The sequence below is a fragment of the Balaenoptera physalus genome (genome assembly GCF_965194825.1).
Source record: "Balaenoptera physalus genome assembly, chromosome: X".
NCBI classification, from domain to species: domain Eukaryota; kingdom Metazoa; phylum Chordata; class Mammalia; order Artiodactyla; family Balaenopteridae; genus Balaenoptera; species Balaenoptera physalus.
Genome location: NC_138903.1, coordinates 107,975,325 through 108,002,090, shown reverse-complemented (window position 1 = coordinate 108,002,090; position 26,766 = coordinate 107,975,325). Strand labels below are relative to the sequence as shown.

The 26,766-nt window shown below is 41.8% G+C and overlaps 1 protein-coding gene across 4 annotated transcripts in view; it reads right to left on the bottom strand.

Annotated features, from left to right (window-relative positions):
- The window catches only part of GRIA3 (glutamate ionotropic receptor AMPA type subunit 3), a 293,527-nt gene that overhangs the window by 203,073 nt on the left and 63,688 nt on the right, over window positions 1-26,766 (bottom strand). For all 4 annotated transcript variants that reach the window (XM_082446816.1, XM_082446815.1, XM_082446817.1 and 1 more), the window contains exon 3: window positions 14,579-14,818. In XM_082446816.1, coding sequence (XP_082302942.1) covers window positions 14,579-14,818 — 240 coding nt within the window. The remainder of the gene's footprint in view (window positions 1-14,578; window positions 14,819-26,766) is intronic.

Below are 26,766 nucleotides of genomic sequence, written 5' to 3'. Positions count from 1 at the left end.
AGAAGTGAGCGGGGTGGCCCCAAGGCACAGACAAGACATGACAGGGCAGCTAAGTATCTTCATTCTATGTCTCAGTGGTCAATCCTGTCCTGTGACCCTCATAAGCGCATAATAATAATGGCTAACACTTACAGAATGCTAAGTAGGTGCCAGGAACTGTTCTAGGTGCCTTTCATGGATGTAGTCTACACAACAACCTTATGAGTTAAGTACAATAATTATCTCACTTTAAGGGTGAAGAAACAGGCAGGGAACCCAGAACCCATTCTTGCTAGCCATGGTATGGCCCAGGGAGTATATCATAGGAGTCACTGGTCTGATTAGCATTTGTGGACTCTTCCCATTTAATGCAGTGACTTGCTAATCAATAGAAGGAATAGACAGAACTGGCTGGATCGTCTGGGCAGATGAATACCCAAGGAATGTAGAAAGGTACATAAACGCTTTCGGTTCTGTTGGGTAAAGCCTTAAAGGAAGCACTGTGACTCTGTGGGCACAGTAGGATGAGCCCGTCTTCTTACATCTTAACCACTTGTCTGCAGAGCAGTTCTTTTAGCCGTACGCAATTGCTCAGTCATATTCGGCATTTGATTTTAGCTTACGTCATTATGCCATTCCTCTTTATTCCTGTGAGATAGGATGCAAAGTATATTACTACCATTATGTTGATAAAAGAATTGAGACAGAGTAGAAAAGACTTAATACGATAAATCTGTGGCTAGCCTTCAGGTTTTTGGAATCCCACATTTTAAGTAGAATTACAGATTAGAAAACTCACCAACTCAAGAAAATATGGGGCCAATCCATTTTTTTGGAAGCTGAAACCTCAGACTTAAGAACTTTAAAGACCTTTCCAGCTTGACATATCTAAGATTTTTTTTTTTATGCTACTATCCAGCACTGTTCTAGGTGGATAAAAGTGGCGGGATAAAAGCATCACTTAGGTAAGCCTTAGTCCCTCCTCTTGAAAGTTACCACCTTATTGATGAAACATAACACATTTATATTATGGGAAAAAGTCAAAAGATGGAAGACAGTGGGTAGTTTTGATAAATAATATTGCACTGCTTCCTGCCACACTGTACCAAATAGAAACCAGTTATTCTCTCTTCAGCATTTTCAGGAGGAATACACTTCCGCCAAGAGCTTCCCAAGAGAGAAAGAGACCTGACTAATCTTTAGAAACCTTTTCTCAGCCTCTCAGGGGTATAAAATGCTTCTGTGTAAGAATTCTATAGTTTGCTTGTTGGATCTTGGAAATTTCATAGCTGATGCAATTCTTTTTCATTTCAAGCAAGAAAAATTTTAAGCAATGTAAAGCCTCACGTCAAATCTCTTTTGCAAAAATTACCAGGTTTACGATGTTTATTGTTGATTATCTTTGTTCCTGATTTGTGTCTGTCAGTAATTATGGTTTCAGGAACAGGGCTGGTCATTGTAAGATCAGCAAAGTTTGTTTTGCGGGCCTTGACACCACCCTTTTTCTCCCTGAATTCAGGGTCTCACTCTCCTGTGTCCTCCCGCGCCCACTTCTATCTCTCCACACAACTATTTTGTATCATATTCCTGCTAGTTCGTCCTGTCTTTCGGGAGTTTGTAATTGAAGGGACATCTTTAAAGATCCCTTTCCCTGGGGGGCACCGCCTTTTATGCCCATGCCCGGCCAAACCTAAGTAGGATAGAAGCAAGAAGGAAAAATCTGTTTATGGAAAGCCTACGGAAATGCCCTTTGGATTATAGGTGCGTGGCTCGCTTCGTCTGGTACAGATAACTGAAAACTGACTGCACCTGCTCTCGCATCACTTTTCATCCTTGTCACATTGCCTACACAAACAATTTGAAATAATTTGCCTTATTTACTTTTTCACTGGGAGCTGTGGAAATTAATATCACGCTGCTCTAGTCTTTAGAGAACGCATGTGGATCTCTAAATACCATTGGTTGGTATGAAATAGTGCAATATCTACACCCTAGCATTTGAGAGTCCTCAAATGTTAATGACTCTGTATTGGCTGAGATTCAGGGAGCATCTAGTGCACTGCAGATTTGTCCTTTAGCTAGAAACCCATAACTGAAGTTCCCAGCACTAAAATGTTTGTTCTGCTTCCAAGTTGGTTGGATCAGGAAGGTGATATTTTTGGTAAGGAGGCTGGGTCACAGAAGAACTCAAAATCAAGGTTAGCACAGTATATAGGAGGTAGTTGAGCACCTAATATATGATCTGAGGACATAATCTACCCAAATCCATCTCCTTCAGCTCATCAAGGTCCCTGAAATCTCCCATTTTGTTTTTAGGTAAGGTCTGACATTCACTCATTCATTTGTTCAGTTTACAAATGATAATAATCCAGGTACTGTATTATACTCAGAGTGCTGGCAGAGATGAATAAGATGACAATCTTGTCTTTAAGAAGTTCACAGTCTTGTGAGGAAGAGAAAGACATAAACACATAAAAATACTATAGTATAATCAGTGCTATACTAGAGGCATATACAGAATACTATAAGGACACAGGGCAGGCAGTGGTGGACACCTAGACCTAGGGAAGAGACCTAGGGATCTGAACAGTTTTGAAGGATATGTCATTTACCAGATAGAGCAGGAGCACATTTGTGTGTGTGTTGGGGGGTGGTGGTGGGAGAGTGGAGTGAGGGGGCTGAGTGCTGGAAAGTTGGAACAGTATGTGCAAAGGCATGGAGGCAACCCCTCCCCCAGAAAACCCAACAAAGGCATAGTACATGTTGCTTATTGAACGTGGCATACTTCCATATGGCTAGAGTGTAGAGAACTAGTGGGTAAGGACTGGGAGGAGATGAGGCTAGGAAAATGGGTCAGAGTTTAATTGGATCGTGAAAGCCCTTCTGTGCCGTGCTAAGAAACTAGGACATGGTCCTAGGAGTAACAGGGCACCGCTGAAAGCTTTTAGGCAGGGGAGTGCTGTGATGGGAAGATTGCTCTCTGGCGGTGGTGGAGGGCATAAAATCAGGGAGATCAGTTAGGAGGATGGAGCAGGAGGTGATGGTAGACTGAAGTTGAGTCAGTAGTAGTGGGAATGTAGAAGAGGGTCTTTGATGATGAGATGTGAGGGATGATGAAGGAAGATTCAAGGATAAGGTTTCTGCTTCAGGCAGCTGGGCAGTGCCATTCATGGAGCCTGGGAACATAGGTGGAGCAGAGGGTTTTCTGGGAAGATGAAAGTTCAGAGTTTGTCAGGTTGAGTTTGAGGTACTGGTGGAGCATCAAGGAAAAGGTTTTAGGGACAAACTAGACATATGGATCTAGACTTGGGGAGAGCCTCTGGAAAGCCCATGTAAAACTGTAACTGTCCTGCCTAGTGAAGCATTTTGAATCTTTAGAGAAACTGGATATATTCAACAAACAAAACTGCATTATCTATTATGCTAGAAATTCATATCATTTTTGGTAGGAAACAATGCACGCATTTTACAGAAGCCTTGAGATTGCAGATGAGATTGTCATTTTAAGAACGTGAAGGGTATTGGCTTAAAGATGTTGAATGGAGGGGAGGCACTGTTGAGAATCCCAGCAAACCTTGTCAGAAGTGAGTCACGGCAGTCCCTAACTTGGAGATCTGCCAGGAAGGGTTTTAAGATCTACTGGGATATCCTAATCTACCAATGAAGCATTGTCTCCTTTTCTCCTCTACCTAGCAGGTTCCTAGAAAGGTTAAGGGCTGAGCACTAAGGAATGAGCAAGAAAAAACAAGAGTGTGCTGAGGGTCTCTGGCTAATTTCCAAAGCCAATGTGGGTGATTATTTGTGTCTCCATAACCCTCCCTAAGAGTGGTCATTTGAAAAAGAGTTCTGGCTTCATTATAAATGGAAGTGCTATAATAGCTCACAAAATTTTAGAACCTAAAAGAATCACTCTAGATTCTACTTACTTATTAACCTGTCTCTGCTCCCCTTCTAAACTGTGAGCTTATTACGAGCAGGCACTCTGTTTCATTCACTTCCATAATCCCAGTAATGTCTCTGACACAGAATCCCTGCACTCAGGAGTTGTTAGTTGAAGAACGATTGAGTCCACGCCCTCATTTTACAGATGTGGGATCTGAGGACCAGAAAGGCTATATGACTTGCCCAGGATCACATGGCTACTTAGTAGAAGAGCTGGACATGGAACTGAGGATATGGTTTGATGATGCTTTTCTTCAGCATCCTTAACTGAGCCAATCACCTCTCACAACCGGGTGTTCTTGATGTGTGGTTGGAGGCTCTGATCATATGAGAAGAGACAGCATGTTTCTGGAGAGCGTTCTGTTTCTCAGCATTCCTCCTCACTTCTTAGATACATAACAGACTCTTGAAATTATCTTTAAAAACTCTGGACATAGATGCCCGTACTCTGTGTGACCATGTGCCTATGGGAAGGCAAATGTGGCCCATTAAGTCTACTTTGCAAAGTGTGTCAACCTCAGTTTAGAGAAATCTCCGAACATCTCTTTCCCTTAATAACTCATTATGGGTCTGTCATCCATGAATTCATCTAAGCCTTTATTTAGGGGGAGAGGGAAGCTATTTATATTTTCAGTCTAATCCACCACTTGGTGTAATGAGTTCCATATGTTTCCTCCATTTTCTACCTGCTGTGAGAAGTAAGGCTTCCTTTATCTGTCCTAAACTCACCTCTATGGGCTATATGCTGGTAAGACACACACACGCGTGATTTAGGAGGGAAAATGACCCCACTATTAACTGTTATCTCTGTTTACAACCATATTAAAAATTCAAATGAAAGGAAACTGAAATAATGCAATTCAAAGTGAACACAGTGGCAGCTAATTACCCCAAGGAGAAGGATGTAAATCCTTGACAAAACGGAGGCCCGTTGATTCAGGAATCGGGGAAATAAATGAGAAGCCTGCTATGGAATCGGTGCCTGGCCAAGCGCTGCCTGCCTGCGGTGAAGTTGAAGCACCCTCTAAAAGTTCAGTGTGGCCCAGGAACACAACCTGTCAGCCTCCTCGCCTGACATGATCTTAATTAGCCTCTGTTCTACTGCCGAGAAAGCCCGCTGAGGCAGTTAGCACAGAGAATTAATCAGATCGTTTGTGGAGTCGACAAAGCAGGACAGCAGCTGACACTGGCAACTTATTGATTGGAAAGGATTCAGGAAGAGTGGGAGTGCTGTAGCCTTTGTGCCCCTCTTTTCCCCCTGAATGAGGGTTGCTCCACAGAGACTGTGGGGGGAGGAGGGGGAAGGAGTGAGCTGTGCTCCACCTTAGCCTCGGCCCCCCCCCCCCCCCCCCCCCCCCCCCCGCCAATCATATTCTGCCTTCCTAGCTTCTGTAAACTTTACTGCTAAGGCATCACGTGTAGCGCTGCTGATGCGAAACAATGTGTTTGACTGCAAGGGAGAGGGGGAGGGCACTGTTGATTTTGTTGCAAATTGCACTTTTGCTACAGGATTAGTTGGGAAAATGGAATTTTGCCAGTATTTCCCTCCCTCCTTTTGTTTACTGCCTATTTTCAACAGCTCTGTAATTGCTTTCCATTTAGTAAAACGAACATTGTTCCCTTTTTGGTTTTTCTTTTAATTGTGTTTCTTGCCCTAAGCTCTGACGTTTGGGAACATTGATGGGAATGCCACTTTGTTTTGGTTCTAGATAACCACTTGGCCTTAGCCATCAAAGCAAGGTCATTGCTAGGGAAGGCAGTTGGGTGGTGGGCTCAGAAAAATGTTTAACTTCTTCCATGGAGCCTTCCCTGATGGATCCAGCTTGCTTATTGTGAACTCTTTCTTATTTGGACTCTCACAGTACTTCGAATCTGTACATAAATCTTATCCCGTCTCTCTGACCATAATGTAAGTTCTTCAAGGCTAAAGACTCCACCTTCTACTTAACATAACTCTTAACACCAATTTAGGCACAGTAAGAGACACTCAATAAATGCTACATTGGTTCATTACAACCCCTTGAGGAATTCTTGCAACCATTTGTCCTTTGACCCTGCTGCCACCTTGGCGCTATTGATATTTTGGTCTGGATAATTCTTTGGGGGTGGGGTGCTATCCTGTGCACCGTAGGATGTTTAGCAGCATTCCTGACCTCTACCCACTACGAAAAATGTCTCTAGACATTGCCAAATGTCCCCTGCAGGGGGAAAATCACCCTCCCTCCGCATGGAGGACCACTGTTAAAATAATAAGAGGTAAAATTTATTGAGCGTGTTACCATGTTCAGCTTGCTGCGAAAGACATTACATGCATTCTTTTGTTTCACTTCCATGGCAAACCTGCCCTGGCTCTAATTGTTGTCTCAGGGGGCTCCAGGAGACGAACCTCAAAGTCACAGTTGCAGATCTACCTCACAGTCTGTCTCTTCCCCAGGGAACATTTAGAAGAGCCTTCTCAAAGACCGGGCTCAGGCTCCACCGTGAATTCATGGGACACATCGGCTACTCCTTGATGGTGTAACGATCACCCATTCATTGAAAACTAGATATTCAGCTTAGTGAGGGTTAATTCCTCAAGGAGCTTGATGAAAAGCAACGGAAGGTCAGGGCAAAAGCAACCCTGCCAGCTGTCACCTCCTTTTTTCAGAGATGTGAATACCATTACAAACAGCTACTGCATGGTAGGGGGGCTAGAGATCTATTTCTTTCACTCATACAGTGGCATTTTAGCTCACGAAGCAGAATTACTAGCTAGCCCACTGAAGTGTCATTCCTAGCCTAAATCCTGACCAGCTGTCTTGCAAACAATGCAATTAGTCACAAGAGGGACAGGGCAAAAGAAGGCGGATAAACCAATGCAAATGTGTCCTTCTACAGAGGAGGGGACTACTCAAAACAACATCTCTGGATATGAAGGACAACCCAAGAGAAAAAATTTGACATTTTAGCTTAGTGTGTCTCTGGAGACGGATGTATCTCTGGCTGTAAAGTCAATTCAACCTCAAATTCACTGCCACCAAGGAGTTAACGATACATTAAAATTAGTCATGTCATTTGATGGAGAAATATTCTACTTCTGGAAAATACCTTTATAGGACAACCCCCTTTCCGAGTCTGAGCTAGAAATATTACAGTAAACAGGATCTAATCACAGCAAAGCCTTTTTTCAGCTTTGCATGACAGCTGTAAAATATGACAGTATTTATTAATAGTCGCTTCAGTCTAATCTGCAGCATTGGAGAGATACAATAGAATATGTTGAGAGAACAATTTCCACAGTAACTAATATTCAGCTTTTGAAAGGGTAGTTTAATGTCTAGTGATTTTTTTCCCCAACTGATGGTCCAACCCCAGGAACAAGCTACTAAGCTAATAACCTTTGTGGAGAGGAAGTGTTTAAATGATAATTTATTTCAAGAGCTGACAACAAGTTTCTCGGCAGTTTCTCTTTTTATGCCCCAAAGCAGTGAAGGATGTGCAAATCGAAGTATTAAAAAATATGACAGCTTTAGTATTTTCATTTTCAATGAAATTCTCATTACAGACAGATGTACAGTCTTTTATTCATAGTCCGGTCCGAATAGTCATTCATTATTATTATTGTGCAGGCTCTCGAGATGCCCTCATAGTTGAAGCACCATCACAATAGATTAGGCGGGCTGCAGAAACTACCAAATGTCTCAGGTACTGTCAACCCTGATTATTGTTGCTCAAACAGGGGAATTTAGTATCTGTCTCTCACCAGAGATTGTACTCTCTGGGTCTTCCTAATTCATTCAGATGTAAAAAGTAGCTTGAATTTCAATAAAAATTCTTTTGGCTTCGTTTTTCCCAAAAGGCAACTAGACATGACTAGAATTGGAGCCATCTGTTACCTTCGCAATCCTTTAATCAGTTCTTAAAGTGGAGGAGAAAAAAAATCCGTGATAATCCATCTTTTTTTTTTTTTAACCATTACCTGCTACTTTCTTTAAACTTCCTGCCAAGTAGCCATGGTAGAACCTATCATCAGTCTCTCCTTGCTTTCTTCTGCTCCAACCAAAAACAGTCCCGTAGTGATGACGGCCTGCAGGTTTAGATTTTTCTGGGCTCTGGAAGCAGCTTTGCCCCAGAGAGGAATCTACGAGTTCAGATTCACCTCAGAGTCAGGTCCACAACACAGCATTCCACGAGTGCGCACTATGGGCAAACCCACCTGTCTGGCTGCATTTACTACTTTTGCTCCCCATCTATCCCTTAACCTCGATTTTTTTCCCCTGCTGCCTATCTGGATCCCTGGGACTCTGGGACCAAAGGCTCTTGTGTTCTTTTGTGGACACCAGGCTTTAAGAAAGAAATGGACAACTGGAGTGCATCCACAGGAAGGCAACTAGGACAGGGAGGGTCTAGGTAACAGGTCCTTTGAAGAATGGCTGAAGGGACGAGCTAATCGCAGTTTCAATGTTAAAAGTGTGGGAGGCAATATGGCAGCCCAGTGAACAGCACACACAGACTGTGGAGTGTGGCAGGCCTTGGTTGAACTCCTGGCTTTCATTGCTTTGGCACACTAAGCTCTGTGGTCCCTAGGAGCCATCATTGAATCTTTTTGTGCCTTGGTTTCCTTCTGTTGTAAAGATACGGGGATGCCGTGAGGATTAAATGTGGTAATTCATAAACTCAGGGTCTAGTACATAATAAATGCTTAAAAAATGGCAGCTGTTCTTATCAAACTAAGATAATAAAATGACAATAATAGGGGTTTGCTGGTTTGTACCACTGATTGGTACTGGGATATGTGCCTGTCCATGCATGTGTGCATGCGTGTCTGTGTCTGTGTGTGTGTAGAAAGGGAGAGAGAGGGTGAAGCGTGGAGGAAGGGAGAGAGATAGGCAGAGAGAGAGAGAGAGGTGCAGAGAGCGAATCTGTGCCTTATTTGGGAAAGTAGAACTGGATGGAAGGGATGAAGCCAGGTTATGTAAGTAGGTGGTAAACGACAGCATGCAGGAAGGTGCGAGGGACCTAAGCTCTGCTTGCCTCTCAGTAGAGTTTAAATCCAGCCAATCTGAAAACATTCCGGGTCCTCTGAGGAAAGGCCCTTTCTCCTTGTCTTGGAGAATCTCTTTACCTCTTAAGCCCTTCAGGAGATTTTAACATTTTCCCACCTTCCTGGCTATCTGGCAACACTTTAATCGTTTCACGAGGTGCCAGCTCTAATGTATGCAAGTTTCGTTGGTGGATGGGACAACAGTTGGGTGAAAAATTAATTTTTCCAGGCCCCTGAGATAAATCACTGCTTCAGCAACAGGATTGTCAGCTCCTGAAAGGCAGGACCCGAATTCTGCTCGAACACTGCCAGTGGCCTAGCACAAGCCAGCACTAGGAAACGCCCAATAATTGCTTGTGGACTGACCGACTACTTGTCAGTGCCCACGTCCTGACACAACCTTCTAGAGCAAACAGAAAGGTCTGTTAGAAGGCAGGTGACTTCCTGAGAGTTACCTGGGAACTGAGTAGGGAGCTTCAGGTTGAGAATAGGAAACAGCAGGAGTTTATTGAACACTGACAAGAAGGTAGCGACTAGTTGCCTCAAAGGGCACTTTGAGCTATTATCTCATTATCTAAGCCGAGAGCCACAGGCTGGGCCAGATTCCTTCATCTCTGTGGGGTGTGCCCATTGAAGCCAAGGAGAGTTGTCAGGTGCACGAGAGAGTCTGGCTGCAGTTCTCAAGCATGCTGCTCTTCTGGGGGAAATGTTAGCACTGCAGAGAGCTAGGTCACTTGCACCCAAAAGACAGGTCTAATAGCAAAGTGGAAGAGTTTTTATGGAGGTGTAGAGGCAGGTTAGGACAGAGATGTCAAGCCAGGGAGGGCAGGCATAGACAAGTACAAAAAGGGGGTCGATAAAGAGAAGAGGGTACAAAAGGGGCAGATATCACACTTAGTAAACCTCATGACTTTTCCAAGAGCTGACTTTTGATGTATATAGCACCAAGAGCATAAATTTCAGCTTTGTATTAACAAACCAGGGTGGTGATTTTAGTAACTAAGCAAAGTGATGACCTGCAAACACAAAATCAGACCTTACTCAGCAGACAGAAATCAAAGCGTAACTAACAAAGCCTTGAAATCCACTCAATGTTTCATAATTTCAGAGATAAAATTACCCTGATTGTGCTGTAAATCTTTTAAATGACCTCAAATGTTTAATCCATTTCTCAGCTCCTCACTCATCCCTGCCCTTATGCAGTGGAGTCACATCATTTGTATATTTAGCTTATTTGAATGTAATTATAGGTGCTCCCTTCTGTCTCTCTCCGTCTTTCATTTCTCTTATGTAATTTTAAAAATTCTAAAATTACACTTTGCAGTTGTAATTTCTCCCCATAATGTTTATTACTGAAGCAAGAGATGATCATTGTAGAAAAAGAGAAAATACAGAATAGATACATTATTGAATATTTTAAAGAACCATACCACATAGTTTGAGTTATAAATTGGGTTTTCTCTTTCCTTCCTTCCTCCCTTCCTCCCTTCCCCCACTTTCTTTCATTCTTTCTTCCTTCCTTCCTCCCTCCCTCCCTGTCTCTTTCTCTCTCTTTCTTTCTCTTTCTTTCTTTCTTTCTTTCTTTCTTTCTTTCTTTCTTTCTTTCTTTCTTTCTTTCTTTCTTTCTTTCTTCTTTCCTTCTCCCCTCCCTTCCTCCCTCCCTCCCTCCTTTTTTCCCTTTCCCTTCCTTTCCTTTCCTTTCCTTAGTTTCCTTCCTTCCTTCCTTCTTCCCTCCCTCCCTCCCTCCTTCCTTCCCTCCCTCCCTCCCTCCTTCCCTCCCTCCCTCCCTCCTTCCTTCCTTCCTTCCTTCCCTCTAATCCTCCCTCCCTCCCTTCTTGGTTTTTCTGTCTCTTTCTTTCAGTCCAACATTTAAAAAAAAGACGTGGGCTTATTCTAGATGAATCACTAATGGAATTGGGAAAACACTAAGTATGGACTCAGGCCTGTGCTAGAAACTAGAGGAAGCACAAAGTCTAAACCTAGGGGTTAAGCAATTGTTGACTATCATAATGGAGAGAAGCGCCTGGGAAGGTAAATAGCAGACCCAGTGAAATAACAACAGAAAGCAGGTAAGTGCCAAGTGAATGATATGGACAAAAGGGTTCTGTGGGCATTCAGAGGTGGGCAAGGTCTCTGCTCCTTAAGAATGGTTCACCTCCTACCCTCAGTCACCTCAGTAAATAGCGTCTCCACCTTACCCAGTCTCTCAAGCCAAAAGCTTAGTAGTCACCCACGAATCCTTTCTTTCCCTCTCATGCCACAGTCAATCTGTCACCAAGTTCTGTTGATTCTGTGTCCAAAATACATTTCAACTCTGTCTACTTTTCTCCATCTCCAGTCTAGTCTAAGCTGCCATCATTTCTCACCTGGATGACCACAATGGCCTTTTAATTCATTTCCTTTCCTTCACTCTTGCACCACACTCCATTCTCTACAGAAACTTAAATGAGATCATGTGACTCCCCTGCTCAGAATCCTCCAATGACTTCACATTGCAGTTAGAATAAAATTCATATTCCTTATCTTGGCTCCTGTCTGTACTCCATGGCTATGATCTGGCTTCTGTTTACCTTTATAGTCTCATCTTAGGCCACTCTCAACCTCCTCACTACCCTTTAGCCACACTTGTCTTCTTTCAGTTCCTCAAACATACCAAGCTCTTCCCTGCCACAGGGCCTTTGCACTTGCTATTTCCACTGCTTGAAAACTCTTTCTCTCTATTCTTCAAATGGCTGTCTCCTTCTACTTCTTTAGTTCTCAGCTTAAATGCCCCTTCTCAATGAGGCTGTCACTGAGAATCCTTTTAAAATTAGGTCCTATCCATTAGTATCTGTCTCTTCATTTCTTTCATAGCACCTTACCTAAATATATAATTATTTTATTTGTTGACTTACTTATTATTTTTTCTATCTCCCTTATTAGAATGTAAGCTTTATAACAGCAGGAGACGTGTCTATCTTGTTCATCATTTTAACCCTGCCACCTATTGAATGAATGAATGAATGAATGAATCATTGTGCACTGGAGTGGTCAGGGAAAGCTACCTTGGAGAGGTAGAGTTTGAAGTGTGTTTTGAAAAATGGAAGGATAGGCAGGAAGTATTTTCATAATCAAGATGGAAAGAATTCCAGGTAGTAGAAGTGCAGTTGCTGACGCAAGTATGGTTCTGGCACATTTGGGCAACAGTGGAAAATGGGAGCTGCCTGTAGTAGAAAGTTCTCATTAGTAACATAAAGACAACAGGTTCGTTGGTTGGTTGAGGCATAATTATGTCGAGTCTTAAGAAATAGCCTGCTTTTATTTTTCAATGTGGGCAATAGAAACCATTGAAACTTTTGGAACAGGGTCATAATATGCAGTGTTTTAAGAAGGCTTTCCAAGGAGGAAATTAGTATAAAACTTTATGGAAAGTACTTCTTAAGCAGAGCAGATTAATCCCACCAGCTAAATGGCTATAGAGGAAAAAATATGAACACACACAAGTCAGAAAGGTTTCTTTTGGCTCTAAGACCATAGAATTGAACAAACTATTTACTAAGATGATTTGAGAAAAAAATGCAGATTAAGAAACAGAGATGGACTTTTGCTTCCTTTCCTCCAATAGAAAGCTAATGGGCAAAGGAGGGTCATGGGAGATGAGGAGAGAATACATTAACTTGTGTCTCCTGCTTTTCAATAAATGAGAGGCTACAGCATTAGCAGAACTGGTATTTAGTTTTAAAAAAGTTTCAGGAGAGAAGCTGTCTAATTTACAAACTTCAGTTCTGAAAATTAGATTTTTATGCACCAGATTACACTGTATATAGTACATGGAAATAGGCTAATTCATCCTCAGTGTTTGAAAGAAATGAAATGCATTAAAATTTAGCAAATTGTGAATTAGAACATTCAAACTATTTTGGTACTCTAGTCAGGCAAAGATCTGTAGGAACACACAGCACTCCTTCCTGATTCTGCCCTTTGTTCATGTTCTTTTTCTCTTCCCCAAACTCCATTTCCTTCTTCTCTTCCAATCCACAGCTTATACATCCTTTAAGGCCTGGCTCCTCTAGCCAGCCTTCAAAAACTCTATTTCTTGGAGTGCTACCTTTTCACAATTCTCATAGTAATCAGAATCTGTAGTGTAGCACTCAATTTGATACTGAGTTTGATACTCTGATACTTTGCTCTGAAAGTTGTTCATGAATTGTTTCATGAATGTCCTTTTCTGTCTACCCCCACTGGAACAGTATTATATAAGCATGTATCACAAGATTTGAATAAACCATTGAGGATTGATAACAGTTTGTAGATTGGTTGACTAATTAACTGATAAGATGTAAGTTAGGATTAGTAATAAGATACAAAGTGTCCTATGTCTGTTATAATATTAAAAAAATCATAGAATATTACATTAAGAAGGGACATAGCTGACATAGCTTTGGTGAGGAGATCAAGGCCAAGAGAGATTGAATGAGTTGGTCAAGGTCAGAGAGCTAGTTAGTGGCAGAGCATGGGCTAGAACTCTGCTCTCCTGCTTCAGGTTCATGAAATTTGATAATATTCTGGAGGTAAGTACCATAAGCAAATACAGGCCTTAGTGTTTCCTCACAGGGTTTGATGATGAATCAAAATGAGAGTGAAGTGAAGAGTACTCTGGATTCCTAAAAACAAAATGGCCCTTCAAGTTAAGTTACCTATAAGAATGTCATTTCCAGGGACCCCTCAGGCAGATAGGCCTTCCATTTGCTCCTTGTTTCTCTGAGTCAGAAAGTCCTGAGTTAGAGAGGGCCATTCCCTGTGTATAACCTGGATTACAAGCAAACAAGTGATAAAGTAACACTATCTTTTAGAATCTCATGGTGATAGGATCCCCTGGTTTTACTGAGGAAGCCCTCAAAGATCACTGGGTTTTAGGAGTCTGTTTAGCTGCATTATGATGTGTATACCTAACTGTATACTATTTAAGATCAGACCCCTAAGTTTTGAGACTGTTTCAATATAATTGTCCTCAATAGATTCAGTATAATATGTCTTACTATTAGAAAAACTATCCACCCCCAAAACCCGGTTTAGCCAGTCTCCATTCATTATTTCCATCAGATAATTGTTGAAGCCCTATAATCTGAACACCCAATGTGATCTGCAAGCCAGAGACATTGCCACCAGTCCCAGCTCTGTGGTTAAACTACTGTGTGAAAAAGCACTTTTCCTCTTTGGGCTTCAGTTTTCTCACCTATGAAATGAGGATAATTATAGTCTCTGGCAGGATTAATTCTCCAAAACCTTTCCAGCTTAGGCCTCTCTCTATTTTAGACTAAGCTGCTTTTAATTTGTGTATGTAAACCAGATAAATTATTTTGGGGAGGGGGAAGGGTTCTTTGTCAACAACAGTGGTTCAACCAGGAGGATAATCCGAAACCCCTTTTCAAAGTTGGGGGTGGGAGGACATGTATAATTTGAAAAACTAGATTCTAAAATTGCTATTGTTTTGATTCTTTTTTGGCCTCACTCTTTAATTCATTTTGAATATTAATTACAATTTTAAAATAATATGAGATTTATTGGAAGAGAAGGGGACAAACATGAGTTGAGGAAGGTCGAACACCGCTGTTACATGAATATTCAAAGAGGAGAGCACATGCCTCTTCTTACCTCTTTCTGTGTCATAAAGGTACACAAACTTCTCCCACTTGTAGTGACCCAGAAGACTCAGAATAGCGCCCTTCAAGGCTGGGCGCATCTGGATGACAAACTGCACATCTGCATCAGTGGGGAAGCTGGGTGTGACAAAGGACGTGTGCAGAGCTCCACAGAAGGAGGTCAGAGTGTTCATTGACATCTGGTCATAGAATCCAAAGATGGCATACACCCCTCTCGAGAACTGGGAGCAGACTGCAATAAGAAAAAGAGAAAGAAATTTCAATAGCCCCATGGTCCCTTGCTGCAGCTTGTAGGGCTGGAAATGCAATGTATAGTTAAGCTCTAAAGGACAAAAGGAAAACCAATGATCTCTGAAATCTCTAGAAGCCATTGAAAGTCCAGTTGCCCAGCAGGAAAAGAATAAGAAAGGGAAGAATTTATTTGAGACATTTGCATATTCTCTATGTCTACCATGAGCAGAAAACTAAGAAAAACGTGGGAAGGAAAGAGGTGAAAGTTGTCTAACTCTCCTTCAGCAACCCTTCCAGCCCACCCCCGAAATCACCCAAGTGCTCCTGTACTTCCACCATAGCTGCCCAGGGGCTTCTTAGTATACTCAGGCCCCATCAAGGTAGAACTGTCTTGTGTCTCACCCCTTCAGTGCTTTTTCTACGAGGTGACAATAGTGACTGATGATTTAGTCAGATGAACTGCTAATGTGTCTTCTAGGAAATGTGTTACTCCTCTTAGGTTACATAACGCTTTAACTATAGTTATGTCATGATTACCACCCTTTATGTAGGCTATTAATGAAGAGAATTTCAGATTCTGGGAAGGCCATTGGGAAGACTGGCTTTTCAGTGCCCACGGGGTAGGTGGGCCTATTCTGCCCATGTGTAATTCGCAAAGTTCTATCTTGATCCTTTTGCACTGATCTTCTCGATCTGTTAGCCCTCACATAGAATGTTCATGTCCCCTTCATGATCGTGGTCAGTTTTCCTTCATCTCAAAGTGGGCCACACCACTACCTCTTCCCTCTTCTGGCCCAGATGAGCTTAAAAAATGTGAACCAATCTCAATATTAGCTTAAGTAGAACAAAATTAGCAAAGCAAATCAGCTACAACAACACCATGTGGTGCATTCCCAAACCAAGTGGAAATGATCTTTAGATTATTTGCGCTACTGCTCCCTTCCATTCATGCGAAGCAGGCAGAACAAGCAGCTGATAATTTGGTGTGATTTAAGGGGTCCCGCATGGTCACCCTTATCTGCTAGGAAGCCAGTGTTAGGCTTACTTTTTCAGGTTTAGGGTTTTGAAAACAAGCCTATGGCTTGGGAGGGGGATTAAATAGAATCTTTTTTAGCCATTAGCATGTCTGATTAGATGCCAGGACAGGTGGGAAAGTGGGTGGGTCAGTTTTGATGGGAATGGGTAGGTCAGAGAAGAGAATGTAAAGGGTCTGCTCCCTTTCATCAGCCAAACTCATCACTCATTGGCTTGAAGTAGCATTTCAAAGGCGATTCTCAATCACTCAAGGACCTCCTTAGGGGAAGACAGTTGCTTCCAACTTGAGGAATTCTAAGTGACCTCCAAACACATGCACAAAAAAGCCTTTATATTAAAAGGAAAAAGCAATTAGAGAATGAATCTGGGGCACTTCATGACATGGGGCCAAAAGAAATATTCAAAAACAAAAAGGAAGGGGCTAGATGTCACTTTGCATTGGTCATCACCAAAGGAGACACTGAGTCCCATTCCCAAATTAATCCTGTAAATGTAGAATTTTGCAGTACTAGGTTAAATCTTGGCCGGTGCACATAATGTTCCGTATAAAATTGACAATAATAATGATAACAGCTATTGAGCGCTTAGTAGGTACCAGACCCTGTGCTAAGTACTATGCAAATATTATCTCTTTTAATATTCCCAACAACCTCATGAGGTATTGCTATCATTTCTATTTAATAGATAAGAATTCTGAGACAAAAAAAATGTTCTGTCTCTTGAGTGGAGGAGCCAGGATTTGAACCTGACTGTCTGTCCAATTCCAAAACTCACACTCCCTGGGACCCAAAACCAACAGTGACATTGGAGAGTACTTATTGGCTCGAATGAGATAGGGTTTCCAGATTTGGCAAATAAAAATATATTGAATATGTATTTACATAAATAGAAAATTTATAAATAGAATGTCCAATTAAATTTGAATTTCAGATAAATAAAAAATTATTATTTAGTATAAGTATGCCTCAAATTCATACATATACTAAAAAATTATTTGTTGTTTATTTGAAATTAAAATTTAACTGCAGATCCTGAATTTTATCTGGCAAACCTAGAAAGAACCCAATCTTATTAATGGTCATGGGGTTAAAAGACTGGAACAAGCAATTGTGGCCTTTCACCCAAAATGATTCAGGAGGTAGCCAGTAATTCTTAGGTCTATACAAACTAGCATACAAGGCCCAAGATAAAGATGAGGATCAATGAATCCTATATAAAAATAGCCTGTGGGGAAGTGCAACGTATTTTTCAGCAAGGAAATTCCAACCTGACTAAATTATGGACAATAATTGAGGGAGAAGTAAACTCAGAGAGAGGCAAACCTATAGCTGTGATCCACTTAGAGTTTCAAAAAGCCCTTGATGTATTGGAAAGAAACAGAAAATTAAAGTATATTATAGATTCTGGTTAACTTTAAAAAAAAAAAAACCTCGCATTGCTCTTGTAATCATTGTTTTTGAACTTCAGGGGTGCAGAATTCATCATTACTAGTTTATATATGGACATTTCTTATTTATTTATTTATTTAAAATACAGTGGACACTCATAGAACCATCACCCAACCCAAGAACTATAACATTACTAATAATTTAGTTTTACCTATGTCTTCTTTTTTTTTTAAATATTCTCCCCAAAGTTATTTTTAGATTCAATGCAATTCCAATCAAAATCAAGCAGGCTTTGGAAGAAAATACAGGAGGATATCTTCATGATCTCGGGTTATTCTTAAACAGGATACAAAAATTATTAACCATAAGAAAAACTGATAAGTGACTCTAAAGTTGATATGAAAAGGCATGTGGTATTAGTGCAAGGATAGACAGACAGACAAATGGAATACAATAAACAATCCAGCAAGAAATTCACACGTATATGGTCGCCTGATTTATGTTACCTATGTCTTCTTCCTCTGTTCTGTCTCCTTGTTTTGATCTCTCTCTCCCTCTGAGGTAACTACTATCCTGAATTTTTTATTTATCATTACCTTGGTTTTTAAAAAAAAATATACAAACACACACACCTAAACAACTTAATGCTATTTTTGCTTGTTTTAAAACTTTATAAGAAGGGAGTCATGTTGTATATGTGAGACCCAGACTCCAGGCAGGTGCACCCAGTGACAAACAGAATGAGACTAAGGAAGAACTTATAAAAATGCGTGAGTGAGCAGGTGTGGAGCCCAATGAAAATAAAAAAGTTCCAAAGTAAGCTTACAGCTTCGGCCACAGCTCAGGCAGGGGACTTAGGAGGATTGTAGATCAGCAGCACCCCTCAAGGAACGCTCGGCTACTGTGGTCTAACAGGCAGACACACAGCGGTGGACGTCAACCAAAAGAGTGTTAGGAGAAAATCAGTTAAGTGTTCTATTCCTTTCGAATAAAACAGAGGCGCGGCTGTCCTGCCAAGTACTATTGTGCATAGTTACACTTTCTCCGTCTCAACATAGGCAAGTAACATAAGTAGAAGGCCCAATGGGGAAGACAACTGCCACATGAAGACAGGGGTAATAGCGTCTGAGGGAAGCTGGGGCAAAAGGGACCTGTGGATGGCCTCTCACAGCAGATCCCTGGGCCTCTTCCTGGCTGCAGAAAGTAGGGCTGAATGGAACACTGACCTGACCCAAAGGACGGTGTCTATGTTTTTAAGTTCTTAGAATGTTTGAGCTAGAAGGAATTTAAATACTATTTCATTCAGTGGATTTTCAAGCATAGTTTTTAGTGTAGAATCCTTTCTCCAAATGAAATTTTATGTGGAAAAGTCCAATATATAATAGATAAAGTGGAGCTCTTATGATTCAACACAAAGTTCCACTGATGCCTCCCTAACCTAAAGAAACTGACACAAGGAGAGGAAGTGTCTTACACAAGGTCACACAATGAATTATGAACCAGTCTCCCAGAAATGCTTTATCAGCATCTCTACACCATCCCTACTCCAGAGCTATCTAGGGCAGCATGGGTCGGGATTTGCCTGGCATGAAAGTGACTTACCCTCAATGCCTAGCTCTCAGCATAGACGGATCCACCAGGGGTTTCCCATGACTCATCTGCCAGCTGCTGCTCTCAGTTCCCTCCAGCCTCAAATTGGGAGATTGGGATTGACATATATAAACTAATATGTATAAAATGGATAACTAATAAGAACCTGCTGTATAAAAAAATAAATAAAATAAAATTCAAAAGCAAAAAAAAAGTATCAATGAGAACAGGTGGCAGACTGGTGGGTGATCTTTTGGGACTCGTGATTCTTTGGGGCGATGTGTGTTATCTTTATCTGAATCCTTAATGAACCACACCCATTTCTTTATCTCAGGAGACTAGCCCCTGGTAAAATGATGATGGAAGAAATAGTTGTCTTGGCAATCTTATTAAGCCGTGAAGTGTAAAGGAAGGGGCAGGCGGACTTCTGAGACAGGCGGACTTCGCTTCTAGTCATGGCTCTGCCGGTCCTAAGCTGCACGACTTAACGTCTCTGAGCCTCAGTATAAAATAGAGATTACGAAGGCAGGTTCTAGAGTTAGACCGTGTAGGTTGAAATCCTGAATCCATCACTTATCAGGCAAGTTACTTAATATCTCTGTGTCTCTGACTCAGTTGCTTCATCTATAAAATTGGGATAATAGTGCCTGTCTCAGCATTGGTCATGAAAGTTAAAATGAGTTCATTCATGGGAAGCATCTATCTATAACAGTGCCTGGCACTTTATGCTAGCTGTTTATTCATGCAACAAATAGTTATTGAGCATCTACCATGTGCTGACACTGTTATAGGTAGTGGGAGATACAGGAGAGAAAAAGGATCCTGTCCTCCGGGAACCTATGTACTAGTGAGGGGAAAAGACAATAATAAATGAGATAAGTAAAATGTAAAATATGTCTTAGTTATAAATGTGGCTTTCGGTTACTGTCATGGAGTGAGGAGTAAATGAAACGGTACGTGGAAAATACATGGTGCCTAACATATAACTTGGCAACTAAATAGTTCTTTCTCTGTTTCTTTCCTCTTGCAACTCTTTTTACTTTGCCCTCTGTTGACCCCATCAGTTTACCCTCCCCATGGCAACCATTGCCCTTGACTTCTTCACACTGAGTACCCAGGTAGCACAGCTTTTCTTCTCTTTCACCTTCCCTAGACATTTCTTCAGTGCTCTTTCTTATTCTCACTCCTGGGTCACTTCTGGGTAGTAATGGGTTAAGAAAGAACCCCTGCTAATTTGACTTTTTCCTCTGACTCTACCCCTCCCTATATAATGCCTTTGTGCTGGTAAAATGCAGTCTCCACTAGGGGCCTCTGTGCCTTCCCAGCATGAAATATCATGTCTGTCTGCTTCCTAAGAGTGCCTGTCTCCATCTCTTCTTACTAGCAAAACACCAAATTCTTCTAGTTGAAGATGTCATTTCTGACCACATTCTGGATTCCTGGGGATTCTAGTGTAGCTCCCTGGCTATGTTCCCTTCAGTGGTGAGTGACAAGCAAGCCTGGAGCCAGCTGTCACACTTTTATTTATAGTCCCCAAGTCTGTAGGGTCAGGACAGGTATTGTTAATGTACAGTGTGGCAGCTAATTATATCACCCATATTCCAAAAGGTATCATTACAAAAATGTCAAACAACTTGATTACCCTAAAGATCAGAATAACAATATTCCATATCATTTACAGAACACTTTTCATAGCCTTTTGAATTGGGGGAAAAAAGGAGGTTCAGGGAAGCTTAGAGATGGAAGATCATGCAGTCCAATGTTTTCTAAAGCTGTGATGTTGGTCCAAGGTGTAGTTTCCAGTCTGGTGAAATATCCGTGTGTGTGTATGTGTGTGTGTGTGTGTGTGTGTGTGTGTGTGTGTGTGTGTGTGTTAGGGTAAGGTTGACAACTGTTCTTTTTTAGGAAAAACAGTCCTTTTCTCTGTATCATTTCTATTGTCTGGGTGTTGTATGTAGAGTCTTTTCTCTTCTGAAATGATGATGATGTTGATGATACCACTCATATATATATATGACTTCATATATATATTATATATACATATATATATATCATATTTATATATGCCCCCTTCGTGGGAGGCCAAATAATGGCCTCCCAAAAGATGTCCATGTCTTAATCTCCCAAATCTGTGAATTAGGTTACATGGTAAAGGGGAATTAAGATGGCAGGTAGAGTTAAGGTTGCTAATCAGTTGACTTTAAAATAGTGAGATTTGGACTTCCCTGGTGGCACAGTGGTTAAGAATCCGCCTGCCAATGCAAGGGACATGAGTTCGAGCCCTGGTCTGGGAAGATCCCACATGCCGCGGAGAAACTAAACCCGTGCGCCACAACTACTGAGCCTGCGCTCTAGATCCCGCGAGCCACAACTACTGAGCCTGCGTGCCACAACTACTGAAGCCCGTGCACCTAGAGCCCATGATCCACAACAAGAGAAGCCACCGCAATGAGAAGTCCGGGCACCTCAACGAAGAGTCGCCCCCGCTCTCTGCAACTAGAGAAAGCCCGCACGCAGCAACAAAGACCCAACGCAGCAACAAAGACCCAACACAGCCAAAAATAAATAAATAAATAAATAAAGATAAAATAGTGAGATTATCCTGGATTATCTGGGTGGTCTAATGTAATCACAAGAGTCCTTAAATGTGGAAGGCAGAAGTTAAAAAAAAAGTCAGTATCAGAGTGATGTGATATGAGAAAGACTAGACCAGCCATTGCTATGAATGAAGGTGGAGTGGGCTATGAGTTAAGGAAAGTAGGGGGTCTCTAGAAGTTGGGAAAGGCAAGAAAGTGAATTCTCCCTTCGAGCCTCCAGACAGGAATGCAGCCCTGCCGACACCTTGATTTGAGCCCAGTGAGATGGCTACCAGACTTCTGACCTACAGAACTGGAAGATAATAAACTTGTGCTATTTTAAGCCACTAAATTTGTGGTAATTTGTTACCATAGTAGATAGAAAACTAATGTACTTAACAAAGCAAAAGTTAAAAGTTGCTAACTCTCTAGATCAATCTATACTCCACTCACTTTTTTTCCCCCGCTTAAAACATTTACTGATCCGAGAAGTCCAAAGGTTTGGAAACTAAAGATCTAATCTAATTTCCCATTCAGTACAGGAACCACCTCCCGTGAGGTCATATTACCTCTCTTTGAATACTTCCAGCGACATGAGAGCTCATTACACACAGGCAGCGCTTCCTTTGCAGGGCAGCTCTGATGACAAGGGAGCTCTTCCTTAAATCGAACCTAAGTTTACCTCTTGAGCCTCTTGAATACCAGATGATACATCGAATCCCAATTCCACATGCCCTCCACTTACTTTTATAGAAGCTCAAAAATACAATGGACATAGGAGATACATAATGGCTATTAGCTATTCAAGTGTGTGCCTTTATTCTCACTATGCTGCCTTCTTCCTGTCAGGCTAAAAATCTGCTAAAAGATTCCATCGCCCCTTGAATCCCTGCCCCCTCCATAAGCTATCATTCTAACTCCTTCTTTACCATCATCGCTAATGATGGGATGATGGGGACCTTGCAGCAGTCTGCATCTGCATCCTGGTTTCTGCCCCCATCACTTTACTGAACCTGCTCTCTCAAGTTGGATGACGACCTGCTCCCCGCCAAATCCAACTCTATTCACAGCCGTCATTCGACTTGACTGCTGAGCAGCGTTTGACGTTGTTGGCCACATCCTCCCCCTTGAAACTCCCCTTTCCTGTTTCAAGAGCACTAAACTCTGCTGGCTCTACCTTCCTTACTGTTTAAAATGTGTCCAAAGATTTTTGTCTTTGCCCTCTTTTCTTCTTACTCTAAATGTTTTTTTTTTCATTCAACAAATATTTATGGAGTTCCTGGTACGTGCCAGGCAGGGGGTCTCATCTCACTACCTCCACGTGGATGAATTTCAAATAGGTGCCTCTAGCTTCAGACACACTCCTGAGCTCCAGATCCACATTTCTGGCCGCTAATAAAACAGCGTCACCTAGAGGCCTTCATGGCGTCGCACACTCAGCGCGTTATTCCTCCATTCCCACCCTCCACCCGCAGATCTGCTTCTCCTCTGCTCACCACCCTTCTTCCAGCCACCCAAGCTACAGTCTTAAGGGTTATCTTTGTCTCATTCCCCTATGCCATCCTCTTGTGATGCTTCATCAATTCTACCTCTACAGAACGGTGGGAGGGGGGTTATCTATTTCCTGTTCATCTTCAGGTCAGCTTCTAGGCCCTCCCTCTCAGACTGTGACAGTAGGTCACCTGCTTCTGGTCTTTTCCCCAATCTATCATTGGCACTGCTATCAGATTACTCGCTCTCCTTTCTGTTCCAACTGTATGATCAAAATATACCCATCCCAGCTCCCATTTCTGCAAGAATCTGCTCTGTGTATGAGTTGTTTATGGACTAATAAATGAATCTTTGCAAATGAGTCAGTTCAGGGTTTCTCAGCCTCGGGGCTATTGGCATTTGGGGCTGGATAGTTCTTTGTTGTGAGGGACTGTCCTGTGCATTGTAGGATGTTTAGCAGTATCCCTAGCCTCTACGCATTAGATACCAATAGTACCACCACCACCGCCAGTTGTGACAACCCAAAATGCCTGAAAACAGTGGCAAATATCCCCCGGGGGCATCGTCACTCCCTGTTCCCATCTCCCTCCTCCACCCGGTTTGATAACCACAGGTTTGGCTTATGACTTCCTCTCCACAGAGAACAAGGCCTTATCCTAGTGAAAAAGCATACATATCTAGGTAATCCCAAAGGAGTTATTTTAGTGTTGAAGAGTTAGGAAGAGTGGACTCTTCAAAGCCCACCATATAGGCAGGTACTTCCCTGGTCTTGCTCTTAAATTGGCTATTTGTGTTTAACCTGGGGATGTAGGAGAGGGAAAATCAGATAAAGGATGGAGGTGGTGGGTGGGTGTGGGGTAGAAGCCAGTTCATAGCTTCCCTGGGTTCATACAGATCAGCCTCCCCATCTGCTTGAACATCCTTTGGTCTTGGGTTCTAGTAACCACAGTGGGTGCTTATAGGTTCCAGAGTCAGAACAAGGTGTCAGCCCCATTCTCCAGCTGATGATTCCATGGTTTAATTACCATCTTTGGGTTAATTCCCTTGAACATTTTGTTCTCCTCACAGGAGTATACTGCCTTCCGACAGTCTAACTAGTTATTTTTGCAATTACGTGGCATGTATCTAAACGCTGGCAAAGAAAACACTCATTATTAACTTTTGATCCAAGTTGAATACAGCGGCTTGCAAATGCAGGCATTACCATAAGAACGCACGTATTTTGGAAAATTCATTTTTGCAACTCTAAGTGCAAACTACCCTTCCATAGCAATGTCAGAAATGGCAGAAGTGCTGAGATGGGTTGGGGTAAGGAGGGGCTTTTTAGGCCCTTTTATATCAAGACATATGGTTAAGGACTGGAGCTCAGGAGCTTAAATTTTTTGCTTATTCATTCCTCAGTTTATTCATTCATCAAATAAAATTTTGAGTTCCTGCTGTGTGACAAACACTGTCTAAGTGCTGGGATACAGCAGTGAGCAAAACGGATACGATCTCTGGCCTCATGGTGCTTACAGTCTAGTATTGGCAGCAAATAGTAATAAAAGAATCACACCAGTGCGTGATTACCATATTCTAAGTACTAAGAAGGGGAGGTATTAGGGTGTTATGAGGCTATGTGACAAGGTGACTCTAGTTTAGATTAGGTCAGGGGGAAGTTATCTGACCATGTGACATTTGAGCGGATGCCTGAGAGTAGAAGAGCGTCCCATGCAGAGAGAATAGCACTTGCTAAGGCCCAGATGGAGGACAGCATTTGATGTACTTGAGGCACTGAAAGAAGACTAGCCTGGCTGGAGTGTGGACAATAAGGAAGAGGGTACAAGATGAGTCTGGTAGGAGGCAGGGACCCAATCCTGAAGGACCTTGTAGGATGCTGGTAAGGAATTTAGATTTCACTCTAAGGACCATGGGAGGAAATCATGGAAGGATTTTGATCATGTATATTCCATGAGCTGATTTATATTTTTAAAAGATTTATCTGGCTGGTGTATGGACAGTAGATTTAAGGGGACATCAATGAAAGCAGGGACAATATTTGGGATACTTTCCTGCAGTCTAGGTGACAGGCAATAGTAGTTTGGATTTGAGTTGTGGCAGTGGATGTGGAAAAAAATTGGAGTTTATTTTTGAGGTCAAATTGCTACTGACCTTGGGCTAGTTACTTAAACTCCTCAAACTTCATTTCCGTATCTATAACTGTTAGGTTGATAGTACCTACCCCATAGCATTGTTGTGTGGATTAAATATGTCCAAAGTGTGTGACTCTCGTAGAGTCTGTGCTCAATTGATAAATGTTATCTGCTCTTAATATTATTTAAAAAATTATGCTTTGGCACTGCAATGGGTTTTTATATGATTCAGTCCCTAATTTGCTGTGTGGTCTTGGGCCAGTTACCTCACTGGGTTTCAGACCTGTCATTTGTAAGCCAGCAGAACTAACACCTGCCCTGCCCACTTCACAGGGATGCACTGAGAATAAATGGAAATAATAGCTGAAACTCTCCTTTGAAAAATTACAAGAGCTGCTATCTAAGTGTCAGTGAGTAAGTGCTATTGGTTCTTGACTCCCAGGTACTCATCACCTTCATAAACAAATAACTCCACAGAACCATCATTCTTCCTTCCCAGCCTCCATCTCTGCTATTCACCCACGTATCTCCATCAATCATCTAAAGTTGTCAGGGGCCTGTCTTGGCTTGCAACTCATTTTACACAGGATTTTAGCACAACTCTTAATTGAAAAACTAATTGATCCAGTGATCCAGTCACAGCAAGTGAGCATTTCACAGCAAATGAAACAGTTGCTAAAGCTGGGCAGGAAAGTGATGAACTCTTATGCTGCCTTTGAATCAGCCCTAAGATTTGTCATTGACAAATAAGAGCTTCAAGTTTGATATTGTGTCTTACAGAACTTGAGAGCCATTTTCTTTCATTTTGCAGCCCATGCTGGGATGAAGGGAGGGTGAGCTGGGCCCCTAAACAAAAATTATTCTTAAAAGCTAATTAATGGTTATCTGTTATTTTATGTATGCTTGAAATATTTCATAATTAAAATGAAAACACTATAAACGTAATAAAATGTTTAGGTTCATTATCAGTCAGGAAGACATGCTTTTATTTCCCATTCTGTTTGAATTCCTCAGCATCACATTCTTAATGTTGAGTGTAATGGCCTAGGTCACCCCCTCCTAAGCAATGCAAAAATCCTGTCTGTAGTTTGATTGACAGGTGGGCCTTCCATCTCCTCCTGAACACGTCTGATGATGGTGAACTCACCACTTTCCAAAGTAGTGCATTCTACTTTTAGACAGCTCTAATTATTAGAAATTTCTTTATTATATTGAGCACATATCTGCCTCTCTGTAACTTTCACCTCCTATAGTTCCTTCTTTTTGCCTGAGGCTTACCGAAGTATCTACTCTGTCATCTAATGGCAGCCCTTCAACTATCTGAAGATATATATCTCAACTGTCTGTGCCTTCTCTTGTTCAGGCTAATCACTCTTAGCACTTCAGATGTATGTCATAGATCCCAGGCTTTCACCACTCTGACCATCTTCCTCTTGACGCGTTTCAGTTTGTTAAATGTCACTCTTAAGAGTCTGGTGTCTGGGATTAAGCACCACACTGCAAGTGAGGTTGAACCCATCCAGAAGACAGTGAATTGATGCTTTCTCACTACCCATTTGGGACTAGACATCATGTATTTATCAGTTCTGCCTCGGATGGCATTGATTTTTTTTTTAACCAGTCCACTGTAGAATTCTATGGCGCCTACTCTTATATTGTAGTCTTGAATTTATATCCCAGGTATCTTGTTAAGGGACTTCTGCCAAGCCAGGCTTCCCCTAACTTTGGATATGTGCT